Raw genomic sequence first — 26,052 nt, forward strand, 5'->3', positions numbered from 1 at the left:
TAGTTGGGCCTCCCTGAAGCAACAAAGGCTTTGGTGAGCTCCCTCCCAGTATTTGCAATTTGATAAAGATGGTCCCCAGTCAGCAACCCCCATCTTGACAGCTATCTAGTATTACACTTCCATCAGACTGGTCCAAGAGAAATCTAGCAGCTCACAGCACAAACTCCCTCACGAGGTCCTGTAGGGGCAGAGGCTGCTGTGCGTTTTCCAAAACATACTTCCCTTTTCTTGTGGGCTCTCAGCTAAACCAAATTCTCAGCTTCCCTTGAAGTTAGGTCTGTTTGCACCCTCATCCTGCCAAGGGAAAGCATGAACAGACATGATGCCTACCGCTTCCTGCCTGGCCCATACAAACTCTCCATAGGATCCTCCACTCTTCCTCTCCTATCTATGCCTGCTGAATGCAGGGGATCCAGTAGAAGACTCTGGTATCCAGGAGAAGATGGTGGAGCCACAGGATGGAAGGAACCTGGGTTTCTGAAAAGCTACACAGAGAATCATCCACTGAGCAGAAACATCCATATTCTACTTTGCATGAACTGGAAATAAACTTATATTGGGGAGGATTTTTTGTTATAGCAGTTGGAGTTATGACTCTACATTCCTTCTCTTACTTCTCACACCTACCCAGATAACTATGTGTTCATGGAAATCTAGCTTAAGGGCCTTCTCAGTAATCATGGTCACCCCTTCCTTTGTATCTCCAATCTCTCGAGATGGAAATCCTTTATTGCAATTTTTGCACCACATTGCAATTCCCTTTTTACCTTCCTTCTCCACTGGACTGTGAGTTAATGCTGGAGAGGAACTCGTTTTAATTCTCTTTGCAACCCTAGCGTAGAGCCTGACATCTAATAAATGCTCAATTCAAGTTGCTTGAAATTCATATAAGTTGAGATTTAAATTACTCTTTGGACTAAAGTGCTAAGATTCTAGCCTTAAGAAACATGGAATTATAGATTATCGGAGCCTCAAGCCTACCCCAAGAATCCTTCGTTCCAGACTCCCAATTTCACAGATAGGAAACAAAGACACAGAGAAGTCACCAGACACCCCAAGGTAGTAGGACCACTCAGAGGCAGACATAGGGACAGACTCCTTCCCCAGCTTAACATTCTACCCATGGTGGTACATATTGAGTGTATAGTATGGGTATTCCACAACTGTTAAGTTTTGAAATTTTAAAAATCCACTCACTTGACATATAACATTTACATGATTCTGATAAGAAACCCCTGTTGGGGAAGGACATTCTAGTCTTCTTGTTTCCGCTCTAAAAATAAAGGACCCCAAACCAAAACTTAAACAATCATCTTGGATAAGGCAACAGTGGTCACGATGATATCTCAGGGAGGGACTCTGAGACACGAAGATTGCAAATCTCATGCTATAATTGGTCAGTTCATCCCACAGAAGTAATAGAGCATCCTGACTGGCCACTGATGTCTATAAAATGTCAGAAAGACCTTCCCAGTAAGGCAAAAAGGGCATGAGAAAAAGCACAGTAAAAGAGAGTCAGGAAAGTAGGGTGCCCAACAGTGGCCAGCAGAAAATGATGACTGTGATGTCAGAAGAAAGAGGTGAGATCTCTGAGGGACCAAATGACAGCCTTAAAGCAGTCTGAGGCTATCTAGAGTGGGGTGGCAAATGACCAAGCAAAACAGAAACAGACTCATGGTTACAGAGAACAATCTGGTGGTCCTCAGAGGGCAGTGGAGTGGGGGGGATGGGTGAAATCAGGGAAGAAGATTAAAAGGTACAAACTTCCAGTTAGAAAATAAGTAAGACACGGTGATGCAACATACAGCATAGGGAATATAGTTAATAATATTGTAAAAACTTTGTATGGTGACAGAGAGTAGCTAGATTTATCAGGATGATTGCTTTGTGATGCATAGAAATGTTGACTCACTATGCTGTGCACCTGAAACTAATATAATATTGTCTGTCAACCGCACTGCAATTAAAAAAAACCCTACTGGTGGGCATGATAACAGCACTTACCTCAAAGTAGGAGTGTGAAGTGTGAATGGAAAGTTCTTAAAATCCTGCCTGGAATATAATAGGCACTTAATAAATATTAGCTCTTATTATCAGTGATGAGATTATCACATTGCATTTTGTGGATAAGTGTTTTTTACCTATTCATTTAAGTCCTTCAAAAGCAATAACCATATCTAAGCTTAGCACAGTGATTAGCAAGAGGTGATGTGCAGTTAAGTTCACTGAATCGTGTTCATGGACTAGTAAACTTAGTATTATAAAGACGTCAGTTCTTCTGAAATTGATTTATAGATTTAGCGCAATCGAAATTAAATTGCCATCATGGTTTTTCTGTGAAATGATAGGTTGATTCTAAAATGTCTATGAAAAATACAAAGGGACATTAAAAAAAAAAGAAAATGCAAAGGGTTAGAGGATATCCAAGGTAATCCAGAGAAAGTAAAAAGTTGGAGGGCTTGTACCTCCACATATCAAGACTTACGCAGCTACAGAAGTTAAGCCAGTGTATTGTAGCAAGAGGAAGAGAAGAGGCCAAATGTAGAGTCTGGGGTCTAGAAAAAGTTTCACAAGTACATGGAAACTTGATGTGTGATTAAGGATGTACTGCAGAGCAGTTGGGGGGAAAGACGATTATCTTAAAAAAAGGTGCTAGGGCAACTGGACAACTTGTAGAAACAGGTGAATCTTGGTCTCTACACATCACACACAAAATAAACTTCACAGAGATGGTGGAGCTAAACGTGAAGAGCAAAACAACAAAGCTTTGAGAAGTTGGCCAAGGATGAAATATGAATGACCTTGGAGTCAGAAAGATTTTTTTATTATTTTTTTCAGAAAGATTTTTTAAAACAGGACATTAAAAAAAAACACTGACAATAGAGGAGAAGACATATAAATGGGATGATATAAAAATTTTGCTCAACAAAAGACACCATTCGGAACAAGTACGGCAGAATGCAGAAGGCATTTGCAATGCACATAATCATAATCAACTTTAATCCAGAACATATAAAAACTATTTCAGATCAATAAGAAAAAGATAGACAACCCAATAGAGAAAAAATAGGCAAGACACATGAACTAGGGCAGCCCAGGTGGCTCAGCGGTTTAGGGCCGCCTTCAGCCCAGGGTGTGATCCTGGAGACCTGGGATCGAGTCCCATGTTGGGCTCCCTGTGTGGAGCCTGCTTCTCCCTCTGCTTGTGTGTGTACCTCTCTCTCTCTCTGTGTGTGTCTCTCATGAATAAATAAATCAAATCTTAAAAAAAAAAGAAAAGACATGAACTAATACTTCACAAAAGAAGGTGCTCAAATGGCCAAAAAGTGTCTGAAAAGACACTCGACCTCGTTAGTGAACAGGGAGATAGAAATTACTTCATTTCTACCAGATTGGCTAAATGTAAAAGGATTAACAATATCAAATGTTAACTGGAACTTTCACACCCTACTGAGCCGAAAATAAGCAGTTTTCACTGGAAAAGTCTTTGGCAGGATTTACTGAAGCTGAACATACACATACCCCATGATCCAGTAATGCCAGTCCTGAATCAACACGAATGCATACAGATGTGGGCCACACAACATCTATCAGAAGATTCATGTTATCAGAATAACACTGTATTAGCACCCAAACGGAAACACTCCATGTCCATCATCAGTAGGATGGACATGGAAGTGTGGGACATTCATGTAATTGAATGCACTGTAGTAATGAAAATGAGGGAATTCCTGCTACATACAAGAGGGATGGATCTTTTAAATACAACTGAGTGAAAGAAGACACACACACACAAAAAAAAAAAAAAGAAGAAGAAGAAGAAGACACACAAAAGGGCACCTGGGTGGCTCAGTGGTTGAGTGTCTGCCTTTGGTTCAGGTCGTGATCCTGGGGTTCCTGGGGTTCCTAGGTAGAGTCCCACATCGGACTCCCCACCAAGGAACCTGTTTCTCCCTCTGCCTATGTCTCTGCCTCTCTCTCTCTGTCTCTCATGAATAAATAAATAAAAACTTAAAAAAAAAAAGAGACACAAAAAATAATACAAAAGTTGTGTGTCTCCTTTCACTCAAGATTTATATCAAGTTCAAAAACAGACAAAGTCATCTATGATGCCGGAGGCCAGGACAGCAGTTACACATGCAGCAAAGTGGAACAAGTGACTTGGAGGGGCTCAAGCGATGTCTCTGGAGTGCTGGCCATGTTCGGTTGTTCAGTCCAGAGGTCGGCTGCATGAGTCTATTGGACATGTGATCATTCACTAACCTGTGTGATTTGTGACCTTTCCCATAGGTAAGTTATACCTTGATAAAAATATTATTAAATAATGTTTCTAAATGATAAGTGTTCACCTTTTTGTACATCCCTATGGGTTCAAAAACACTAAGGGCATACTCTACCTCACAGAACACAATACACAAGATGGAAGTTCTGGAGGCTGAAGTCAGTGTGGGACTTCAATCCGTAATTATCACTGGTGATGATGGCAGTACACAGGATAATCTGAAGGCAGACAGGGGATCCTATGCCTCCAGAGAACCCTATTATGTGACTCTTTTCTGAAAGAAACAAACGTGCAGTATGTTCTGAGTCCCAGTAATGACTGAACATGATAACTTGGCAATAAATAATAGAATCTTCTCTCTAATGACTCCTCCCAAGTGCCTCCCAAGAGAGGCCATTAAGAGACCCCAGAAATTCAAGGAAAATGCTTATGAAGGATTTTTTTTAAAAAAAAACAAAAAAGGTCCATTTAGAGCCATCCTGTGAGCACTTACAGGGAACTGGTTAAGGGCAAAGATTTTAGATGAGAATCCTAGAGCTATCATTTATTAATTATGTGACCTCTGGCAAGTTATTTCACCTCACTGTTCCCTCATCTTTAAAAAGAAGTTAATGATATTGCCTTCCTTGTAGGAAAGTAGAGAGGATTAAATAAACATTTATCACAGAGCTTGGCATAAAAGGATTCAGGAAGTATAACAGATGCTGGCGGTGGTGCTGGTACTGGTGCTAGTGACGTTAGAGCTGAAGAAGATGATGATGATGATGATGAAGGTGATGATTAGGATGATAAATATCATGATGCTCAGCAGGCTGACTGACAATGGGTTTCAAAAAGCTGGTCCTCAAGGACAAGCATGGAACCACAAAAAGAAACTCTAGGAGGTGCCAATGAAGGACCACTGGGAGGACTACAGTGGGGATAATCCTCACAGGACTTGGGGATGACCTTCACAGGGCCAGGTTATGGGGATATCTGGGTAAGCACTTCTAATGAACAGTCTCCCTGCAGCTCATCACACCCAATATAGGGTGTCCTGTGAGGTCCCCTCAGCCCCATACACTATATACCCTTTCTTTTTTTTTTTTTTTTTCACTATATACCCTTTCAACACTCCTTCCTTTTTTCAGAATACCTCTCACCCAATTTTAATTATACTTATTTGTGAGTTATATGTTAAGTGCTAGTCTCCTCTAATAAAGTGTAAGCTCTATGAGAGCTTACAAGTCCCAAGTCTGTCTTAAGCTGCACTGTATTTTTAGCATTCAGTGCGCTTTTTAACACACAGTAAATGCTCAATACTCACTGAATGAATGAATGAGTGAGTGAGTGAATGAATAGGTGTTTGTCTTCAATGCAGTTTGCTTGCTCCTGCTCTGGCCCCTCCTCAAAAGTTCCCATGAGTTACCATGTGTAGTATGTCCCTCATCCTTTTATTGCTGAGGTTTTGTCTGTGCAGCCCAGTGCTATGCCCCTGGGGACACAGAGAAAAGACATGGCCTTTCCCTCTAGGACCATACAGGCTAAGAGCTGGGAAGAAAAGACGTATCAGCAGATTTTTTTTATAACATATGATGGGTGGGGATCCCTGGGTGGCGCAGTGGTTTGGCGCCTGCCTTTGGCCCAGGGTGTGATCCTGGAGACCCGGGATCGAGTCCCACGTCAGGCTCCCGGTGCATGGAGCCTGCTTCTCCCTCTGCCTGTGTCTCTTCCTCTCTCTCTCTCTCTCTCTCTCTCTCTCTGTGACTATCATAAAAAAAAAAAAAACATATGATGGGTGTTATGAAGGTATGAACAATGTGCTCTGGGATCCCAGAGCATCTGGGTCTAATGTGGGAGTCAGAGGAGGATTTGAGGAGGAGGTGGCATTTGAGCTCCAAGTTGAAGAATAGGAGTTTGTCCAGTGGACAAGAGGACTAACAGCACTCTAGGTAGAGGGAAAGGCATGATGAGTGAGTCAGTCTTGGCCTTGGAAACTAGAAGTAATTCTGTATTTCATAAAATGCAAGCTGAGAGTATGCTAAGAGGTCAGGGAAAGAAGGTGAACAGGGGATAGAAATTTAAAAGCCTTCAAAGCCTTGAGATACCAGTCTGGAGGTGATGAAGGAGTCCTGGTGGGTTGAGTTAGGGAACGTCATATTCAGATTTAAGAAGATTGGGCTAGAAGTTGTATGATTACTGAATAATAGCCCTTCCCTAAAAACCAGTGGCAAGGGCCTCTCTGGCCTGCCTTGCTTGTATGACGACTGATGTTTCACACTGGAGTCTCGGCTTAAATCTCTATCCGAGGTTGAGTTCTCCCCGTCATTGGATACACTGGCCATATGCAGATCCCAAATTCACAAATAGCTTCCTGTGTCCTTCAAATGTTGGTGTGTCTACCCTCTAACACAAACTCTGATGAGCTGTTACCCAATGCATCTGTTGTGCTTATCACCCTTGCTGGAGCTCATCTAGTACCATCATGCTCCTCACTCTGCCTTCAGGGAGCTTTCCCCGGCTCCAGCCTCAGTGAAGAGATCCTGAACCAGACCCCAGCTCTACCACAAGCCCAGTGCCTGCCATCCACCTGCAAAATGTTACTGAGATGTCCCAGTCTTCACATTTCACACATCAACTATGGGGAACTTAAACTTCTGCCTCAACTTGCAACAGGGGGTTACAAGGACTGCTGGAGTAGTACACAAGCTACAGTGGTCCCTCCCTGCCCTGCATGATGTTCAGAGCACCAGGAAGCTGCAACCCACATGCTTCACTCAGAAACAATAGAGCCCACCCGCCAGCATCACGCAGGAGATGCTGGTGATGGGTTGATAGGAAGACAGGGCTTAAAGTCTAAGGATGAGCAAGTGTGTATGTTGGGGTTGGCTTACTCTGTTCTGCTGGACGGTCTTCCTTAGCCAGTGCTCCAGCATTCCCAGGCAGAGATGAAACATCTCCTGTTCCAAATTAAATATCCTACAGATATCTAAAAATTGAAAACTGGGGAAACCTGGGGGGCTCAGCAGTTGAGCGTCTGCCTTTGGCTCAGGGTATGATCCTGGTCCAGGGATCGAGTCCCACATTGGGCTCCCTCTGAGGAGCCTGCTTCTCCCTCTGGCTGTGTCTCTGCCTCTCTTTCTATGTCTCTCATGAATAAATAAATAAAATTAGATAGATAGATAGATAGATAGATAGATAGATAGATAGATAGAAGAAAGAAAGAGAAGAAAGAAAGAAAGAAAGAAAGAGAAAGAAAGAAAGAAAGAAAGAAAGAAAGAAAGAAAGAAAGAAAGAAAGAAAGAAAGAAAACTTTTTCTATAATGGACGTAGCTAACAAATCTGGATTCAAATCCCCTTTGTGTATTATGTGTAACCTTTGGCAAGTTGCTTAACCTCTCATGGTCTTAGTTTCTAAATCTCCTGTAAAAATGGCAGTAATAGTGTTTATCTCATGTTGTTATGACAAGGAATTAATATCTGTAATAGTAAGTATATATAAATGTTAATAACTTATATTAAAAATAAATCATTCTCTTCTATAAAATAGGGATCATCACTGCCATCTCATGGATTTGTTATAAGGATTAAAGGAGAGAATGTATATGAAGCACATGTCTACAGCTCAATAGAAGCTCTATCTATAATTCTTCCCCTTAAGTGCTACCTCTTCATGGGATAGCTGGGAGCCAAATGAATGAGTCCTGAGCTGACCGTTATGTGGACGGGAAGAGGGATGGGTGGGAAGGAAGTTCCTGGGGAATTGGAGATGTGTTAGCCAAGAGAATTTAACTGAGAATATGGGTGAGGGCAGGGAGTACCAAGGGGCACACACTGTCCAGGAGCCCCGCTTCTTCCCCTCCTCAGATGATGGGATCTTTGGGGCTGGCAATAACAGCACCCCTTCTCCCTCCTGAAACATAATGCCATAGAAGGACTGTGACCCAAACTTAGTCTCTCTTCAGACCCCAGTCCTCCGGGTCTCTGACCCAAGATAGACCAATCGGAATCCTTCCCTGAGATTTTCCAATTTGGAGTTAAAGGTACAGGGCTTGTCTTTCCTGAAAGGATTTTCATTCAAGGTTCTTGGCAGCTGTCCTCCTTGTTAATTTGGAGAAAGTTTATCTATAGTATGAAAAATGAGGACAACACATAGAAACACAGCCAAGAGATAAAGGATGGGAGGAGTGAGACAAACAAGGTGGAAGAAACAGGTGGAAAGGATGGAGGGAGGGGAAAACTTTTCGGGGTCCCTAGATCCATTTATACCTGAAGCCAGACCCACCCTTAGACTTTCTAAATATGGAACTCAATAATTCTCTTTTTTGCTTTAGTTAGGTTGACTTTGCTCCTGTCATGTTGCATAGAAAGAGCCTTCACTAATAATGAAACAAAGAAAAAATTCTGCCCAGACTATATGATTCATTAGCAGGCTAGGGAAACAGTATTTGTGGCTAAACTGAGGTGGCTGACCAGGAAGGTGGCAGTTGGCACTTAAATGTCACTGAGATGACAGCAAATCTGTTGACTTCAAAACCATTAACTAGATGTCAACTTTAGGGAAAGAGTCAAGGGATGTCAAAGGAGCCCTGCTCTGCCCAACTATTCTTATCAGCTTTGATAAAGATTTCTAAGACTACTTATAAGCTGTAGATCACCCAAAATTAGATTATGTGGCTATGCCACTCAGTGACAATCCAGATCCATGAGTGGTTGACAACTATAGGGATGGACCCAAACATGCTGGAACCATTCTGAGGAAGACTAAGTCATGAGGAATCATGTCAAATCTTACATTCAAGGACCAGTCGCACCAGTACAGGGAGACAAGGGAAGCGAGCCTTCCCAGCAGTACGCAGGAATTTTTGCTGGCTACAAGCTCAGCATGATCCCAGAGTACAGCACGGCTGCCAAAATAGCAAACACAAGACCTGGCAAGCTTAACACAAACACAGTGTTCAGGACAAGGAGATAATCATTCCCCATGTTCCATCCCTATCAGAGCACATCTGGAGTACAAAGTGTAAGGGGACAAGAAACAGGATCCCAGGAAGAATAGCTGAAGAAAGGGGGCGTGTTAGTCAGAGGAGATGTCATGGTTGGTATTTCTCCACAAACACCTCAAGGGCTGACATATGGCCAAGGGGAGACCTTATTTTCTCGACTCCAAAGAACAGAACCTGGACCAATGACTGGAAACTACATGGAAGGGAAATGTTGGTAAGATTTAGTGCCTGTTACATCCACAACCCCCACAACCAGGTCAGCTGTGGCTCAGGCTCTGCCATCTTGAGAATACTGTCCCCTAAAGGAAGCTCATGATTCTTCTCTCTCCACCACTCCACTGCCAAGGCAGGGGAAGGCTGCTGTCATGCCAGCTTTGAGGACGTTCTACTGGCTACTGGACTTAACAGGATAGGGCAGTGATATGACCAGTGCTAACGTATGTGGAACATGGGAGGTGGGGGTGTGGAGCTGGGAGAGGCTGCGATGGGGAAGCATGCTCATAGAAACATGACCACCTTTTGGCCATCCTCTCTTTGTGCCTCCCATTCTTGTTTTAAAAGGGATAAAAAGTGAGGCATGCCGGGTGGCTCAGTCGGGTAATCATCCGACTCTTGATTTCGGCTCAGGTTATGATCCTGGGGTCATGAGATCGAGCTCCTCATCGGGCACCCTATCAGGCTCCCTGCTTAGGATTCTCTCTCTCCCTCTGACTCCTCTTCTCTCTCCCTCTCAAAGGAAAGAAAAAGAAAAGACAGATTATAGACTTCTAGAATCCAGTCCTTTTTGGGGGGTGGGTCCAGTGAAGCTATGGTTGGTTTAACTTTCCATGTGATTCTATGCATAGCTAGGTTTGGAAACCATACAAATGACCCCAGTAACTGCTGATTTTAGGGAAAGTCACTTAATCATTGTTGTCCAGGTTTGATGGATCAACAATCCTCTCTGCTGTCTTCTTCATTCAATCAGAACCAGTGTCTGAAGCTGGGAGCCCTTTCCCTTTGCTCTTTGGCCTGCTGTCCTGCTCCTCACCCCTGAACCATCAATGACCCAGCTTTAGTATGCCCACCTTCTTCCTCCCAAAAGTCTTCACCAGGGACCCAGCCATCTACCTGCCCTCAAGGCTGCCCCAAGTCAATGCCCCAGGGCACAGGGCATCCTTCCTCTCTGCTGCCACCACATGGATCTCCTTACTGTTGGTCCCTATCTCTAGTCTCACTTCTCTGGCTAAGAGAGAAATGCTTTCTTTCTCCATCTAGCTCTCTGAGAGGAAGATCTCACACCAGGATTCTTCTTCTTTTTTTTTTTTTTCCAAAGAATAATGATTTAATGCCTGTTATGTCCACAAACTGTTCTGGGTGCTAGAACTAAATGGCAGATAAGAAAGACGCAGTCCGTGCTCTCATACGGCTCATATTCTAGCTTGAGGAGGCAGATGATACACAAGATAATTTCAGAGAGTGATTAAGGGCTATCATGACAATAAAATAAGGCAAAAGTAATGGGAAACATAGATTGGTGGTCAAAGAAGCCTCTTTAAAGGGATAAAATCTGAGCTTAAACTTAAAAGACAAGAGGTGAGGCACACAATGATGTGAAGCAAGCATTCTAGTCAAGGAGGTGAGCGTGTACATAGGGGGGATTCCCCTGGGAGGGGGGAAGGGGCAATGAGCTTGGTGTGGAAAATTCAAAGGTTAGTGTTGCAGCTGTGAGAAAAAAGAAAAGGAAAAAAAGGAAAATGAAGAAGGATGAAGGGAAAAAGAAAGAAAATGAAGAGGGGAGGACAAGGAGGAGGATCATAAGAGCTTCCTACAGTACCAAGAATCACTATCTACAATTTTTATGACCTGCTTGCTCTGAGTCTGCCCATCTTCCAACGCTCCTACCCCTCCCAACACAGTGGCTTGTGCTTGGCCCTTCTCTGGCTTTCTGATGTCTCACGAAGTCCATGAGGCACACTTACAAATATCTGAGCCACGACATTAGATAGGGTTCAAGTTCTTTCCCACGGGTCTTCTGGGCCTCAGCTAATCTGTAGATGTGTTTCAGTTTCCTGGAACTTTTCATGGAAGTTTTGAATATTCTGGGAAAGTTAGAAGAGAAGCCTTGTCTATGTAGAGCTCACAAAGATGTCTGGTGATGTCACCTAACTCCTCGCCCTTAACTCCAGCCCAGCCAAGACACCCTGTAAAAGCAGGAAATGTATACCAGCGAGAGCTGGCCAGCCACGCGGAAAGCTTTACGTAATGTGGTGAGCTCCCTGATACTGTAGGTGCCTTGACATCATCACATACAACTGTACATGGCCAGAAGAAAAAGGTAGGAAATAACTCTATTGATAATTTGGGTCACTTGCCCCCCCCCCATTCAATGCATGCATGTGCTTGGGTGTGTGTGAGAGGACTCTCATTCCCTCACTCCATCATAGTGTGTATTTTGTACCTGTCATGTCAGTGGTCAAGGACAAGCAAACTTACAAGCTTGTTTTACCTGTTACTCAGTTGAGGAAACATGGGTCCCTTCCAGTGCTGGAGGGACAACTAGAAGTGCTGGACTTCTTGAGAATGGTCAGGTCGCTTCTATTCCTAACAGAATGGTCCAGAAGGTGACACAAATAAGGCTACGTTGAATCTAGTACCCATGTTGTTTATGTACAATTTGAAAGGATTTTTAAGGCATAATTTTGACTTACGGGATCTTTGCTTTCCCTAGTGCCCCTTGAACCTAACCCTCAAGTAAGATGGGACTCCAGTCTCCACAAATTATCTTTCATTTTCATTCTGAATATGTATCCCAGTGAGCTTTTGTTTTTTCTATTTTCCCTTCTCCTCCTCCTCTTCCTGCCCCTCCCTTTCTTCTTCTTCCTTCTTTACTTCCTCCTCTTCTCTCCCATTTTCTTGTGTGACCTACCTCCACCTTCATTCCTTTCTTTCCTTATAGCTTCCTCCTCTATTGATGAGGGAGGGGGCAAGACAGAACAGGCCACTATGACATATTGGCCCCTTTTTTCTCCTCAGTATGAAACCTATCAACACCACACACACACACACCGTGACACTCCTTCCCCTAAGTATATCAACTTCACATGCTGTTGAGAAGATCCTCAAGATACCTTTCCCTGAGTGACAGGACTTGAAATACTGTGTTTTTATACAAATGTGCATTAAAACATGTGGCAGAGATAGTTAAATGTTCCCTTAAATCTATTTTCACCTTTAACCTTTTGGGGAAAAAAAAACCCAATAACCAAATCCTTTCCCCAAGTGTAGAGGGGCATGTGGCTGCCTAGCTAAATGTCATATTTCCCAGGCTCCCTTGGAACTAGGTGTGGTCAAGTCACTAAATTCTTACCGGTGGAGTGTGTTTAGAAGTGCTGGGCACAATTCTGGGTTACATCATGAAAAAGAAAGCTGCCTGCCCTCTCCTTCCTTTTCTCCTCTGCAAGCTGAGTGGAACCTAGATGTGCTGGTAGCAACATGGCTGTGACCATTTTGAAGGAAACACCCTAAAACAGTGCTGTCCAGCAGAAATAAGTTCAAGGCAGGTGAAATCCATTGTATTTGTTAACAAGCATCCGGTAGGGCTAAGTGTAAAGCAAGTAAGATTAATTTTAACAACGTATTTTATTTAACCTGATATACACAATTATCACTTCAAGGTGTAATCAGTATAAAAAATTACTGAGAAGTTTTTCTTTCATCCTAATTTCTCAACAACTGGTGTGTATTTTACACTCATAGCACATCCCGATTTGGACTAGCTACATTCCAGGTGCTGTAACTCGTGGCTATGCGATTGGCAGAGCAACACAACCAGAAGGAACCTGGGCTCCTGATTGACCCTGTGGTCAATGACAGCAAAGCTGTCATTATCTCGGACCTCTCATCTACCTCTCATTTAAAACACTGTATTCTGGGGTCTCTTTAAAACATGAGCTTAACCCATATCTTGACTAATTTAACATAGTAAGAGGTTTTACTCCCCCACAGAAATTAATACTGACCTGCATCTGACATTCTGTATAACTAGCAAATGGAGAGTAATAGTGAAAAGTTCTTGCTATATCAGCCCATGTTTCTGAAATATCAGCAATTATATCCTATTGTTCCAGTTGAGTCAGTCAGCAGCAATGGAATGACAACTTAACGGTGTATGGGGGAGTACCCAAGTTCTAAGCTTGAAAAATGCCTATTTGATATGCTTCCATTTTTTGTATGTTTTGTGTTTTTTGTGTGTTTCAGGAAATTCAAAGCAATAATCAATCTCTTTTAATCTTTATTATCGACTTGAACTAAATACCTATTAAAAGGGGGCAAAGTTTAAAAATAAAGTTACAGGAATCCCTGGGTGGCTCAGTGGTTTAGCGCCTGCCTTCGGCCCAGGGTGTGATCCTGGAGTCCCGGGATCGAGTCCTGCATCAGGCTCCCGGCATGGAGCCTGCTTCTCCCTCTGCCTGTGTCTCTGCCTCTTTCTCTCTCTGTAACTCTCATGAATAAATAAATAAAATCTTTAAAAAATAAATAAAGTTACATAAGAAAAAGAGGGGGGCACCTGGGTGGCTCAGTTGAACATCTGCCTTTGGCTCAGGATGAGCTCCTAGGACCCTGGGATCGAGTCTCTCATCGGGTTCCCCACAGGGAGCCTGCTTCTCCTTCTGCCTGTGTCTCTGCCTCTCTCTCTCTCTCTGTGTCTCTCATGAATAAATAGATAAAATCTCAAAAAAAAAAAAAAAGAAAGAAAGAAAAAAGGGGAATGGTACAAGAGGGGAGGTATAACGGGTGACTTACAGTTAATTACAATATCATCAACAATTTTAATTTTTTAAAACCCCACTGGATAAGAAATAGTTTATTTAAAAGACCTTATCCAGGGGATCCCTGGGTGGCTCAGCGGCTTAGGCCCTGCCTTTGGTCCAGGGTGCGATCCTGGAGTCCCTGAGTTCCAAGTCAGGCTCCCGGCATGGAGCCTGCTTCTCCCTCCTCCTGTGTCTCTGCCTCTCTCTCTCTCTATGTCTATCATAAATAAATAAATCTTTAAAAAATAAAAATAAAATAAAAGACCTTATCCAGCTTAAATTCCTCAATCCCCCATATGCACTTCACAAAAACATAATTTTGTAGGCATGGTAGTATAAATCTGCATGTAAAAATAAAACAATCAAATTAGGGCTTTTTTTTTTTTTTTTCCCTAACCAATTTGTTTCTGTTTCCCCACAAACAAAAGAGATTGGCTAAAGATTGACAAGGTTGTTCATGTTTCTAAATTAATTTTCTGGTTTATGAGGAAATATGATCCTGAAGGCTATAAAAAGAAAAAAAAAAGCAAATGTAAATAAGGAGCCATAGCTTTATACTTTGTGTCCCAAGATATGTCAGTTATTATCTTGAAATGCTGTTGCTCTTTTCCTTCATTGAAGACTCACCATCCAGAAGGCCCAGGGTAGCTAGAGTGAATTCATTTTATTCCCCTTTCATTTTCGTGCATCAATATAGAAGACTGGTTAACAATAGAGATTTAGGAGTCAGACATCCCATCGTTTATATACTGACATCACTGATTATTAGCTGTGTGATCATGGGGAAGTTCCTGAACCTCTCTGAGAATTGGTCTTCTCATCTGTAAAATAAGAGTAACAATAAATTGCCTCAAAGAACTGTAAAGAATAAGTGAGATGAGTAGGAAGTACTTAACACAATGTCTCATCCAGTGTCGCTGCCAAGTATTTTTATTTCCAAAATAATCATCTTATTATATATATATTTTTGAGCACTTACTCTATGACAGCTTTTTTTTTTTTTTTTTAAACAAGGATTATTTCTGACTCTCACAGCAACACTGTAATGGGTGGGGGAGTGCTCTTATTTTACAGCCGGAGAAATTGTGGCTCAGAGAGGGGAAGTGGCCGGCCTGAGGTCACACAGTGAATATATGACTGAACAGAAGTTGAAACAGACCCAGTCAATATCAAAGCCTCTGCTCTTTCTCCCAGACTGAGGTGGGGCTCTCAAGGATACCCACTCCTCTGGCATGGTGTGCCCCATGGTGGGACAAAGAAAGAGAAAGCCAAGCAGCTTTGGAGGTCTCCAAACCTCCCGGTTTAGAATAAATCCCCTAATTATGCTCAAAGTTGGACAAGCTTTTGAAACCTCAACTGGACATTCTTTTCCCATCAAGTTCCTTGAAATTTCCCCTTTAAAGAGCATCTAGGAAAAGCCACTCTCATTAGCCAGGGTCTGGCTTTATTTTCCTAATAAACAGACCTTTAGTCAGACAAAAAAGCCTCTTTTATTTTCAATCAATTCTTGAACATTTCAGCTGATTTTCTTCTATTTGGCTTGAAATTGTGATCTGGGAATGACTGGTCCGGCAAATTGTCCTCCTATAAGGGAAGCCCCTTGAGGATCCTCAACTTGTTATTTTTAATCACTGTAATCTCCTTGTCAAAGGAGGCCACGGTAGGAAACAGAGCAGGCCTTTCAGAGCTTTCTAAAGCACAATTATTGCCAAGGGAGGGGGGATAGGGGGAAGAGGGAGGGAGAGTGGAGAGAAGTGGTGGGAGAGAAGGAAGTCAATGTAGTACTAACGACTTAGAAAAGCCTGAATAATAATCTCCATTGGATCTTGGCTGTTGAGAAGAAACCCCATGTCTGTCTGTCTGTCTGTCTCTCTCTATATACACACACACATATATATATACTTATATTTATATATATATATTTTTAACTGTGACCATTTGATCCAGTGTACAAGACCTACAGGAGATACTGGGTGGGGGGCGTGAAGAACAGAAGCTATTCAGAGATGAACTGGAATTCTGGGGACAAAGATTCTAGGCAGGAAAACAAGCCATGGTTTCGAAGGCTTGTGAGGAGCTCTAACCCACGGAAGAATAAAAAAGAGCCTAGAACATCAGGGGAATGTTAACTTCCAGAGCCCTAAGTCAATAACCTGAACAAAATGCATTAGACTTACTTTGAACATAATTATCCTAAGAAAGTATAAGCCAACAGAAAATGTCACCAACTAGGCCAGCGCCCATTTCCTCTGAACTTTGAGTGGCGGAATCAGGTTTGCTAATCTCAGAGTATTTACTCAAAAATGGTTCCTGCAACATCTTCCTTTCGAGATCTCTTAGCCACCAGAAGAGAGAAAAGGTGGCTGCTTGGCCAACAGCACGAGTGGGAGCATCACAGTCCAAAAGGCTAATGTTTAAGCTGGAACAAAAGTGCAGGGGAATGTCTAGTGATCCCCCTCTCCCCCTCTCCCTGAGTCTGGTTCTGGCCTACCTGTCATGAACACTGGCAGTGGTGGGACCCCTCCATTCGTGTGAATACCTGGTGCCCCTCCTCCCCTGGGCTGGGGTACCTGCCGCCAATGCTCAGCCCCACAGGGAGGATTTGAGTGGGAAGAAATGGCTGGTAGGACACTGGCAGGGGCCCCAGACTTGCCTAAATCAACTAAAAATATCCTCTTGGGCTTAAATTAAGAACAATCGAAGGCTAGGCTCCTAGTATGGAGAAATCATTTATTCAGTCACTCCATTAATTCAGGAGGGCCCAGATGGCCACCGTTGGCTGGGAGACTGGCCTAAGGAGCGCCGAGGACACCTACTTTTAATCACATACACACACACATCAGACACAGATCTGACCAGACACGTTCCCTCCGTTCTTGAACCAGCGAGGGCCTCCCGTGCGTCCTGGGGACCTCGGGCACGCTCACCTCCGTCAACTCCTTCACTGCCTACAACGGCCAGGGCGGCTGGATAATAGCTACTCTCACTGCTGGGGAGTAAGTTCAGAGGAATTAAAGGACTTGCACAAGGTCACGCGGCCACCGAGTCCCTCTGACCGCGAAGCGGCCTCTGCCTGCCACGTGGAGCTTGGGCAGGTTCCCCGGGGAACCCAGGTCCTCGGTTTTGCGGAGGCCCCGAGGGGCGGAGGAGGGCACGGCCGCCTCCCCCCAGCCGCGGGGAGCACCGGCTGTTTCCCCGCCGGGGCGCCGGGGTCGGAGGGGCTCGCCAGGTGCCGGGCGCCGCCAGGTGCGGGGGCGCCCGGGGGCCGCTCTGCGAAGGTCCAAGGGGACGGGGTCTGGGGCACGGGGCACGATCCCGGGAAACCGGGAGAAGCGTTCTGAGAAGGGTGGCGCCTGCCTCCGGTGGCCTCGGCGCCCGCTGCCCGGGGCCCTAACTTTCTGGGAACCCGGAAGGCGGGGATGCAGGGGCGGCGGCTGCGCCCCCCCCAAGACCCGCTCCTCCCCGCGAGGCGCCAGGGCGGACTCCGCACCAGGCGGTGGGGGGACGCGCAGCCCCAGGTGAGACCCGCAGGCTTCCCTCCCTGCCCCGGGTCCTGCCTCCCGCCTGGAGACCGCGGCTGCTGCGCCCGGGGCGGGGGGCTGTCCGGGGAGATGTCGGGCTGCGGAGAGGCGGGCGATGGGGCGGCGTGGGGGTCTCCAGGTCTGCGCGGGGCGAGCGGCTGCCCTGCCCCGGAGGCGCTCCCCCGCCCGGGCACCCGGTCCCCGCGCTCCCCGAAGCCCGCGCTCCGCCGAGGAGCGGAGGCGCGACATCCCCCCGGGGCGCGGAGCCTGGGGTGGGGGGCGCTGGAGCCGGGGTCCCCCGGCCTCCGGGGAGCAGGCCGCGGCAATCCGGGCTTCTCTTTCCGTTCTCACCGGGTCTCCCCTTCCCTTTCCTGACCCACGCAGAGCTCCCCGCAGGCCCGCTCCGCTGGGGAGCCCGTCCCGGAGATCCAGACTCTCTTGCCTCGCCTGGGACCCTCGGAGAATAACTCGGAGTTCTTTCCGGGGAGCCCTCCGAAAGCTTCAGGCTCTTCCTCCCCGCGCCCCGGGGCCAGTCAAGGGAGAAGCCCAAGCCCCTGTTCCCGAAGGCGTCTAACCGGGGAGGCTGGGGTGCCACCCCGCGGAGGGGGGGCGGGAGGGAAGCCGGCAGGGATGCATCCTCCCTGCAGGGATGGGAGCGGGGAGAGCGCGACTGGGGGGAACGGGGGTTCCCTCCACTCCAGACCGGATCTGCAGGAGGCTCTCCCGGAGCGGCCGGGGGGTGTGGGGCGGGAGAAGCCAGGGTCCCTCCCCGCCCGGCCGGCGTGGCGCGGCGCTCGGCTGCAGCCCACGCCCGGGAACCGCGCGCCCGGGATGGGGCTGCCCCGCCCGCCGCGGCCCCCGCGACGGCCCCGGACGCTGGCCCGGGAGGCGCGCGGGGCTGGCGGCCAGGGGGGCCGGGGCGGCCGGGCCGTGCGGGCACCGTGCGCCCGGGGCCGTGCGCCCTCCTCCGGCACCTTCCGGGGGCCGCGGTCCGCGCGCCCCGGCGCCACTCACCACGGTAGCTGGTTCCCGGCTTGTAGAAGTCGGGGTCGCCCTCCACGCGGAGGCTGAACTCGGTGTAGCCCTCGCGCCGCGTGCCCTGGGCGCGCAGGATGCGGCTGCAGTAGCCCTCCGACTTGGGCACCTTGTCCAGGGTCTCGTCGGAGAAGGCCAGCGCCGCGGCCAGGGGCAGCGCCAGGGCCAGCAGCGCCGGACTCGGGCTCAGCCCCGGGGGCGCCGGGGACAGCCTCATCGTCGCGGGCGCTCAACTTCGTGCCGCCGCCGCGCGACGCCGGCCCGAGGGGGTCCCCGGAGGAGCGAGACCTCGCGGAGCCCGCGCGGGGAGCGGGCGCTGGCGACCCGGGGGCCGTGCGGGGCTCGGCGTGGCGGCCGGCGGGCTGCGCGGAGCGAGGCTGAGCGAGCTGAGCTCGCGGAGCCGCGCGCGGAGGGGAGGGGGGAGGGGGGAGGGGGGGAGGGGGGAGGGGAGGGAGGGCGGCGGCGTAGCGGGAGGAGGGCGGGCTGACTGCGCCCAGATCCCCGAGCCGCGATCGGCGGCGCGGCCGCGTTTATTTTGCGACGCGGGATTCCCGGGGTCTGGCGAGGAAACCCCAGGGCGCGGGGACCTGCCGCCCCAACCCGGCCGCGCCTTGGCGCCCCGCGGGGAGAGCCCTCCGCGGAGGGAAAGCCTGAAAACTAACTTCGGGCGCGCATCTCCTTTGCGCCCCGCCACGAGCCGGGGAGGGGCTGGCGGAGGGTAGCTCCCCTCTCCCTGCGCTCCACAAGCGTGACCTTCCTTTCACTCATTTCACAGATGAGCAAACTGAGGCCCGTAGGCGCACGGGCCGGGCGGGGGCAGGGTGCCGTGGCTGCTTGACTCCACTGCTCTTTTGGAGCAGGTCAGACTGGAGGATGAGAAGGGAGCAGAATGACTCATCCAACTGCGCCCAGTAGGCACAGCGCCTACAGCCTGTAATATTTTTGGAGGCTCCTGAAAATATTTCCTTTAAAATCAGAAGGGAGAAAGCATTTAGGTCTAATACGAAGTTATACTATATGATATTAACGTGTTTCTGCTTATACCTACACGGTCCTAAAATAGGATGTTTGCTCTTCTTTCATGAGGGAAGGAGACCCCAAAGACAAAAGCGCCTAAGGCCCAGGGAAGTCCTCATCTAGCCCTAGGAAGGAGTTTCCAAAGGTTCAAAGAAAAGTCTGTGTTTTCTTGGCTTAGATTTTAGCCCCGGTTCTCAGTCTCCAGTAACCGATGTTTGGAGAGGAACCGAGCCTGAGGCACCAACCCCAAGGCCAGACAGGAAAAGGCCCAGGAGGAGGAATTACTCCCAGTGTTACCCTGGGGACAGACTAGAAGCAAACCTAGTCCTGCCGCTGGCCCACTGCGCGATTTGGGCTCTCCAGTCCTCGGTCTCCGGTGCTGGAGGGAGCCTGAGTGTGCCTGCAGGCTAATACACCCTTCCTCTAGGGGGTGCCAGAGTCCAGCTAAATGCCCCAGATGAACCACCTGGCCCAGCCGTCAGGCATCCCCACCCCTCTGAACCCCTCCTCTGGATGGGTCTGGGCTAGACCTGGGACTCACCAAGCCCACCTGGGAGATGCCTTAAGGCCCCTGCTTCCCCTCTGTGGGCGCAAGCATCCCTCCCCGGGTGTTTTCAGAAGTTTCGGTTACCCCCACTTTCATCATCTTAAGTGCCTACCTGTAAAAAGCAGTCTCCTGTGCTTTCCAGGTTTTTCTATTAAGGCCACTCACACACAGCCCAGAAGAGCTTCTGCATTGGGGAGCTCCATTCCTCCACACCTGCCCACTTTTCATCCTGGTCCTGGGACTCCCGCTAACACCATTACCTGGGCCCCTTCTCTCAGAAGTCACCCACGCTCGAGTGCCCACTAACTGAAGCCAATTGTCATTTCTCGGTCCTGACCTTCCTTGACCCTCCTGGCCCACCTGGTCTAGCTGACCAGTGCTCCTTTCAAGAGGTGACACCCGGGTTCACGTCTGTGTCCTGAGTGAATTATCTCCCGTGTCCCTGGCTCGGAGCTCATGCTAGATTCCGTGGTGCATAGGCCCAATCATCCAGCATGCTTTTGTTGAGTGTGGATTTGGGGCCAAGTCTGTGCTGAGCAGTGGGCACCACAGGGAACAAAAATTCATTCATTTCATTCATTCATTCATTCATTCATTCATTCGTTATGTTGAAGGCCCTCCATGCACTCAGCGCTGGGACACAAGACAGACTTATTACTTGGCTTTGTGGATCTTACCATCCAGTGGCAAAAGCAAACATTTAATACATAGTTACAGGATCTTTTCAAATTATACTTGTGATATATGCTACAGACTAAAGTGTTTTGTGAGATTTTTTTTTTTTAAGAATTTTATTTTATTTATGATAGTCACAGAGAGAGAGAGAGGCAGAGACACAGGCAGAGGGAGGAGAAGCAGGCTCCATGCACCGGAAGCCCGACGTGGGATTCGATCCCGGGTCTCCAGGATCGCGCCCTGGGCCAAAGGAAGGCGCCAAACCGCTGCGCCACCCAGGGATCCCCGTTTTGTGAGATTTTATCTCAGAGGACGGGAATGAATATACAGAGATGAATAAAGTGTGGCTCCTGTCTTTACAGATCTTATGCTGTGTCCAATAACCCAAATATGTGCTCTTGAGTATCTTTTCATCTAAATCAACATATTCAAATCAAACATGGATATGGGCGGGTGTGGAATGGGTAGGGATGTAAGAGTTAATTTTTTTTTTTTATTAAACATTGACAAGAATACCATGTCAAGTATGAGGCCCATTTCTCCTTCTGCCTCACTTCCCAAATTAGGAACCTATAAAATCTCCTGTGTAGGTGCCACAGCTAATAAGGGAAAAAGATGCAAGATTCAAAACAGGCCTCACCCACACCAAAGTGGGGTTCTTCCCACCACCCAGTGTTAACCTCATCGTCTGGGCTATGGCAGCAGGCTCTCAGGAGCCCATCTAGCTCCAACACCACTACCCACACTAGATTTCCCCAACCCAGCTCTGCTGTCACATCAGCCCTCTGTTCTCTCTCCACACATCCAATCCATCACCGGGTTTCACCTTCTAACTACCTCTTGAACCTGTCCACTTCTCTCTATCTCCTCTGCCACCACACCAGTCAGGTGTCACCATCTCTCAGCCTCCTAATTGGGCTGCCCGCGTCCACTCGTGTTCCCCTCCAATCTGCCTTCTGCCCCGAAGCCCAAATGATCCTTTTCAAAATTGAGGTTTGAATGTCAATCCCAAGGTTAAAATCTGCATCAGTGGCTTTTGGGGACTCTCAGAGTAAAGAAATCAATCTTCAACGGGGCCTCCGGGCCCTCCCAAATCCTCCCAGGCCATGCACCCCTTCTGTCATGGGCTCCAGCCACCAGGGCTTTTCAGTGATGTGAGCCTGTGCCTGGGCTCTGTGCCTGGGCCGTTCTCTCGGGGTGGCTTCCAACGCTTTAGAGGCGCTTCCACCTGCCACCCCAACCCCCCCACCCCCCCACCCTGCCAACTCCTAAGCCTCTCTTAGATCTCAGTGCAAAACTGCTTCCTCGGAGGAGTCTTTCCTGATTGCCTATTTGCACTCTCGTCTTTATATGCTTTTCTGGAACCTGGTATATTTTCTCTTAATATTGTCAAGATTTATAACTCCATATTCACTTTTTATGTTTGATTTTTACATTTCGCATTTATTCCATGTCGTCTGTCTCCATCACTAGACTGCAAGCTCCGTAAGGGCAGGGGCTGCCCCTGTGGCTCAGTACCCTCTTCTCCATGCACATCACGTTCTATGAATAAAACGTCTTTAACAGCCCAAGCTCTTCCCTTGACATTCAAGGCCCTCTGTGATCCGGTTATAGATCCCCGGCTGAGCTCTCAGTGCTGTCCAGCTGGGCTCCCCGGGTCCCCCACTTCAGTCCTGCCTTGACACCTTCGCCAGTAGCTCTCCCATCACCCAGAGTGCCTTCCCCTCCCGCGAGTTCTCCTTCCCTCCGCAGGATGAGAGCCCCCATTCTCTCCTCTGGCCTTCAGTAGAACTTACAAGGAGAAAGTTTCGTCTTTCGACCGTTGCATTCTGGTGGATTGTCATCAACTGTTTCGTGTGTCTGGGTCTCATCTCTGAGCAGTGAATCCAGTTTACTTTCTATTTAATTTCCTGTTCAGATGTTTTGTTCTGTTGTAAAATACACTGGACTTCAAGAAATCTCTTTCCAGTTTTGTAGCCTAAGGCAGAGCTGATGTTAGTTGCTACGGTGTTGCTAGGGAAAGTCATTTAGCCAGGGCAGATAATTAACTTTATCAGTATGTGTGGCTAAGTCGCAGAAAAGAAGAGCTGGGGGCTCTACTTATCCAAGAGGAAAAAAAAAAAATTCCTTTGATTGGTAAGAGGTGAGATCAGCTTCCACCCCCCCCTTAAGAGAGGAGGGAAAAAGGAGTTTCTAGAGTCGTGTCTTTCAGAGTATGGCCATTGAAACACAAGCATTAGATGTTTGCCTCAAAAGCAGATTCCCAAATCCCACCCCAGACCTATTGAATCTGCACGTTGAACAAATTCAAGCCAAAGTTTAAGAAACCACTGCCTGAGGCTTGAAATGCAAGGGTTCTAGTCTGGTTTTCCCACGTTTTGGCTGTGTGAAGCTGAGTGGTCTTGGCATCACAGGACCAGTTTAAACTATTTTCAATTATAAAATAGTGATACTCATTTTCTCTTCATCCTGGGCTTTTGAGAAATAAATGGGTCATTGTGGTAATCATTCGTAAATCTCAGAATGATTCATACAAAAATTAGAATCGTTACTCTTATTAATTTAGAACAAGAATCAAAATATATCTTTGATTCTCTAACTCCTAGTTATACTCAGAGGCTTTGATGGAAAGGGGTTTCTAGAAAAAGAAAATAGATAATAATGGAAGCTGAATCACTCTGAAAAATCTATTCATAATCTTTCCTGAGGAAAAGCTGTTTACCGGGGAGCCAGTAGGTTTTGAGACTAAATCATGGAAGAGGAATACAAGAAGTAAAAATTTTAGGGGTGCCTGGGTGGCTCAGTCAGCTAGGCAGCTGACTCTTGATTTCAGCTCAGGTCATGATCTTGGGGTCCTGAGATAGAAACCTGAATTGGGCTCTCTGCTCAGTGGGGAGTCTGCTGTATCTCTCTCTCTACCTCCACCCCCACCCCCCTCTGCTCCTTCCTCTACATGTGTGCTTTCTTGCTCTCATTCTTTCTCTACAATAAATAAATCTTTCAAAAGAGAAAAAAGTAGAATTTTGAAAAATTCTAAAAGCAGAAAATTCAAATGGGGCACCTGGTCAACTCAATCAATAGAGCATGGGACTCATGATCTCAGGGTTGTCAGTTCAAGCCCCACATTGGGTATAGAGCTTACTTAAAAAAAAAAAAAAATCAGTTAGGGACGCTCAGTGGTTGAGCATCTGCCTTTGGCCCAGGGCGTGATCCTAGAGTCCCAGGATCGAGTCCCACATTCGATCCCTGGACTCTAGGATCACGCCCCACATTCGGCTTCCTGCATGGAGCCTGCTTCTCCCTCTGCCTGTGTCTCTGTGTCTTTCATGAATAAATAAAATCTTTTTAAAAAATCAATTAATCGAAGAGCTATTTATCCAGCACCTGCTGTGTTCCAGGCATCGGTCATATCCTGTGTAACTACCCTACCTTTGGAATTCTGAAGCTCAGTGGGTCCATCCTACAACTCTACCTTGGTATGAGCTCTGTTCACCTGGTCTCTCTCCTCCTTTGTCCTCCATTCAGTTGTGCCCTTCCTTCTGCTCCCTGGAGCATTTCTCTACCTATTTCCCACTGCCATGTCCAGATCAGGGCTTTAAAAGGTCCTTTAAAAGTCTCTCTTTCTTGAAAGCATCCAGTTTATGCTTCTTCATCCTCCCTGATCCTCCCTCCATCAGCTATAGCCTCCAGGTCATTCCCCTGCAGCTGCAGAAAATCCTGCCACTGGCTACTGGCTACCTGCCCAGCCTACAGCCTGTGATAGTCACGGGAGACCAGAAAGTCTGAGTGTTATTCAGCCATCTTCTAATGTCTTCTACTCCGATGAGCTTGGCTCCCTTCATGTCAGCAGCCAGCACTGATAGAAACCTCGCTTTGGAGATCTTGATTCCCACCAGCCCTCCATCATTCCACTTTTAGCTTCCCCATGTCCTCACCCCCTTGACCCCTCTGTGTCATTGAGACCGGCTATTGCCTACTCACTTCTGACTTTGCCAGCCCATTTGTTGTCAACTCCTTTCCCACCCTGTCTGGATACCACCCTTAACCATCTAAACCACATCCTCACTAAGGCTCTTCATGATGTCATCTCTTCTGCTTCTCCACCTAACTTCCCCAACTAACCCCCACCCTAGATGAACTAAGCAGAACCATGGAGCTATCTCAGACTTCTGAGTTCTGCTGCTTTAAACCTGGTACCCTCACCAACTGTCCTATGAATTCTTTTTGTTTGTTTTTAAAGATTGTATTTCTTCATTCATGAAAGACACACACACAGAGAGAGAGAGAGAGAGAGGCACAGACATAGGCAGAGAGAGAAGCAGGCTCCATGTAGGGAGCCGGATGTGGGACTCGATCCTGGGTCTCCAGGATCATGCCTTGAACCAAAGGCAGACGCTCAACCACTGAGCCACCTAGATGTCCCCCTGCCCTATGAATTCTTAACCACGGTTTTAAAATTCATTCCTAATCAGTTTCCTCTCCCAATTTTCACAGTACCTTATCTCTTTCTTCTACTCCTTACCACCTTCTCAAGTCTGCTCAATCACTCTTGATATTCTCACTCTGTAAGGGGTGTGTGTGGGATAACCTCATCTCTTATTTCACCCCCCAAATAGAAAACATAACCTCCTCAGCTCTTTGTCCTCTATCATCACACCAAATCAGCAAGACCCAAGTTCATTTCTTGTCTTCAGGCAAGCAGAAGGATTTGACTCTGATTCTTCCCAGGCTGATTCCCTACCTGTATTTTTGCCTTCAATTCTCTCCTGCCTTCTGCTGACCACTAATCTGGCTGTGAACCTCTTTGCCTCTTGGACCTCAGTTTCCTTTCCTGTTCACATCCACAGCCTGCAGGCACGGGTGAGTGGGTGAGCCTGCGCCCCCATCCTGGGATGAGATCAGGAGTGAGGAGGGAGGTGGTACTAAGCCTCATTGGACATCTCACCCATCTTCTCTCTCTCCACAGCTGTTCTTTTATTGTGCACTTCAGAACCAGTTTCGTTGAAAGAATTGCCCCTACCCCCACTCCCATCTTGCTATACTGCTGCTCCCTCAGTTTTTATTCATTTTCACATGCGAGGCAGTTTGAGATCAGCTCACATCTCTTTATTGACTGCTCCAACAGAGGTCACCTAAGACCTCCTACCTGCCATAGCCCTTGTCTGAGTTAAACTAGACACAAGTCATCAGTGAGAGC

The 26,052-nt window shown here is 47.2% G+C and overlaps 1 protein-coding gene across 4 annotated transcripts in view; it reads right to left on the bottom strand.

Annotated features, from left to right (window-relative positions):
• SPON1 (spondin 1) overlaps positions 1-18,997 on the bottom strand; it is a 251,436-nt gene extending 232,439 nt beyond the window's left edge. For all 4 annotated transcript variants that reach the window (XR_005983970.1, XR_005983969.1, XM_041730694.1 and 1 more), the window contains exon 1: positions 18,596-18,997. Coding sequence is in view for 2 of the 4 variants with exons in the window: in XM_041730694.1 (XP_041586628.1) it covers positions 18,596-18,833 (238 nt within the window). In the remaining 2 variants the exon portion in view is untranslated. The remainder of the gene's footprint in view (positions 1-18,595) is intronic.
• Between the last annotated feature and the right edge of the window lie 7,055 nt (positions 18,998-26,052).

Source organism: Vulpes lagopus, chromosome 15 (genome assembly GCF_018345385.1).
Source record: "Vulpes lagopus strain Blue_001 chromosome 15, ASM1834538v1, whole genome shotgun sequence".
In the NCBI taxonomy this organism is placed as follows: Eukaryota; Metazoa; Chordata; class Mammalia; order Carnivora; family Canidae; genus Vulpes; species Vulpes lagopus.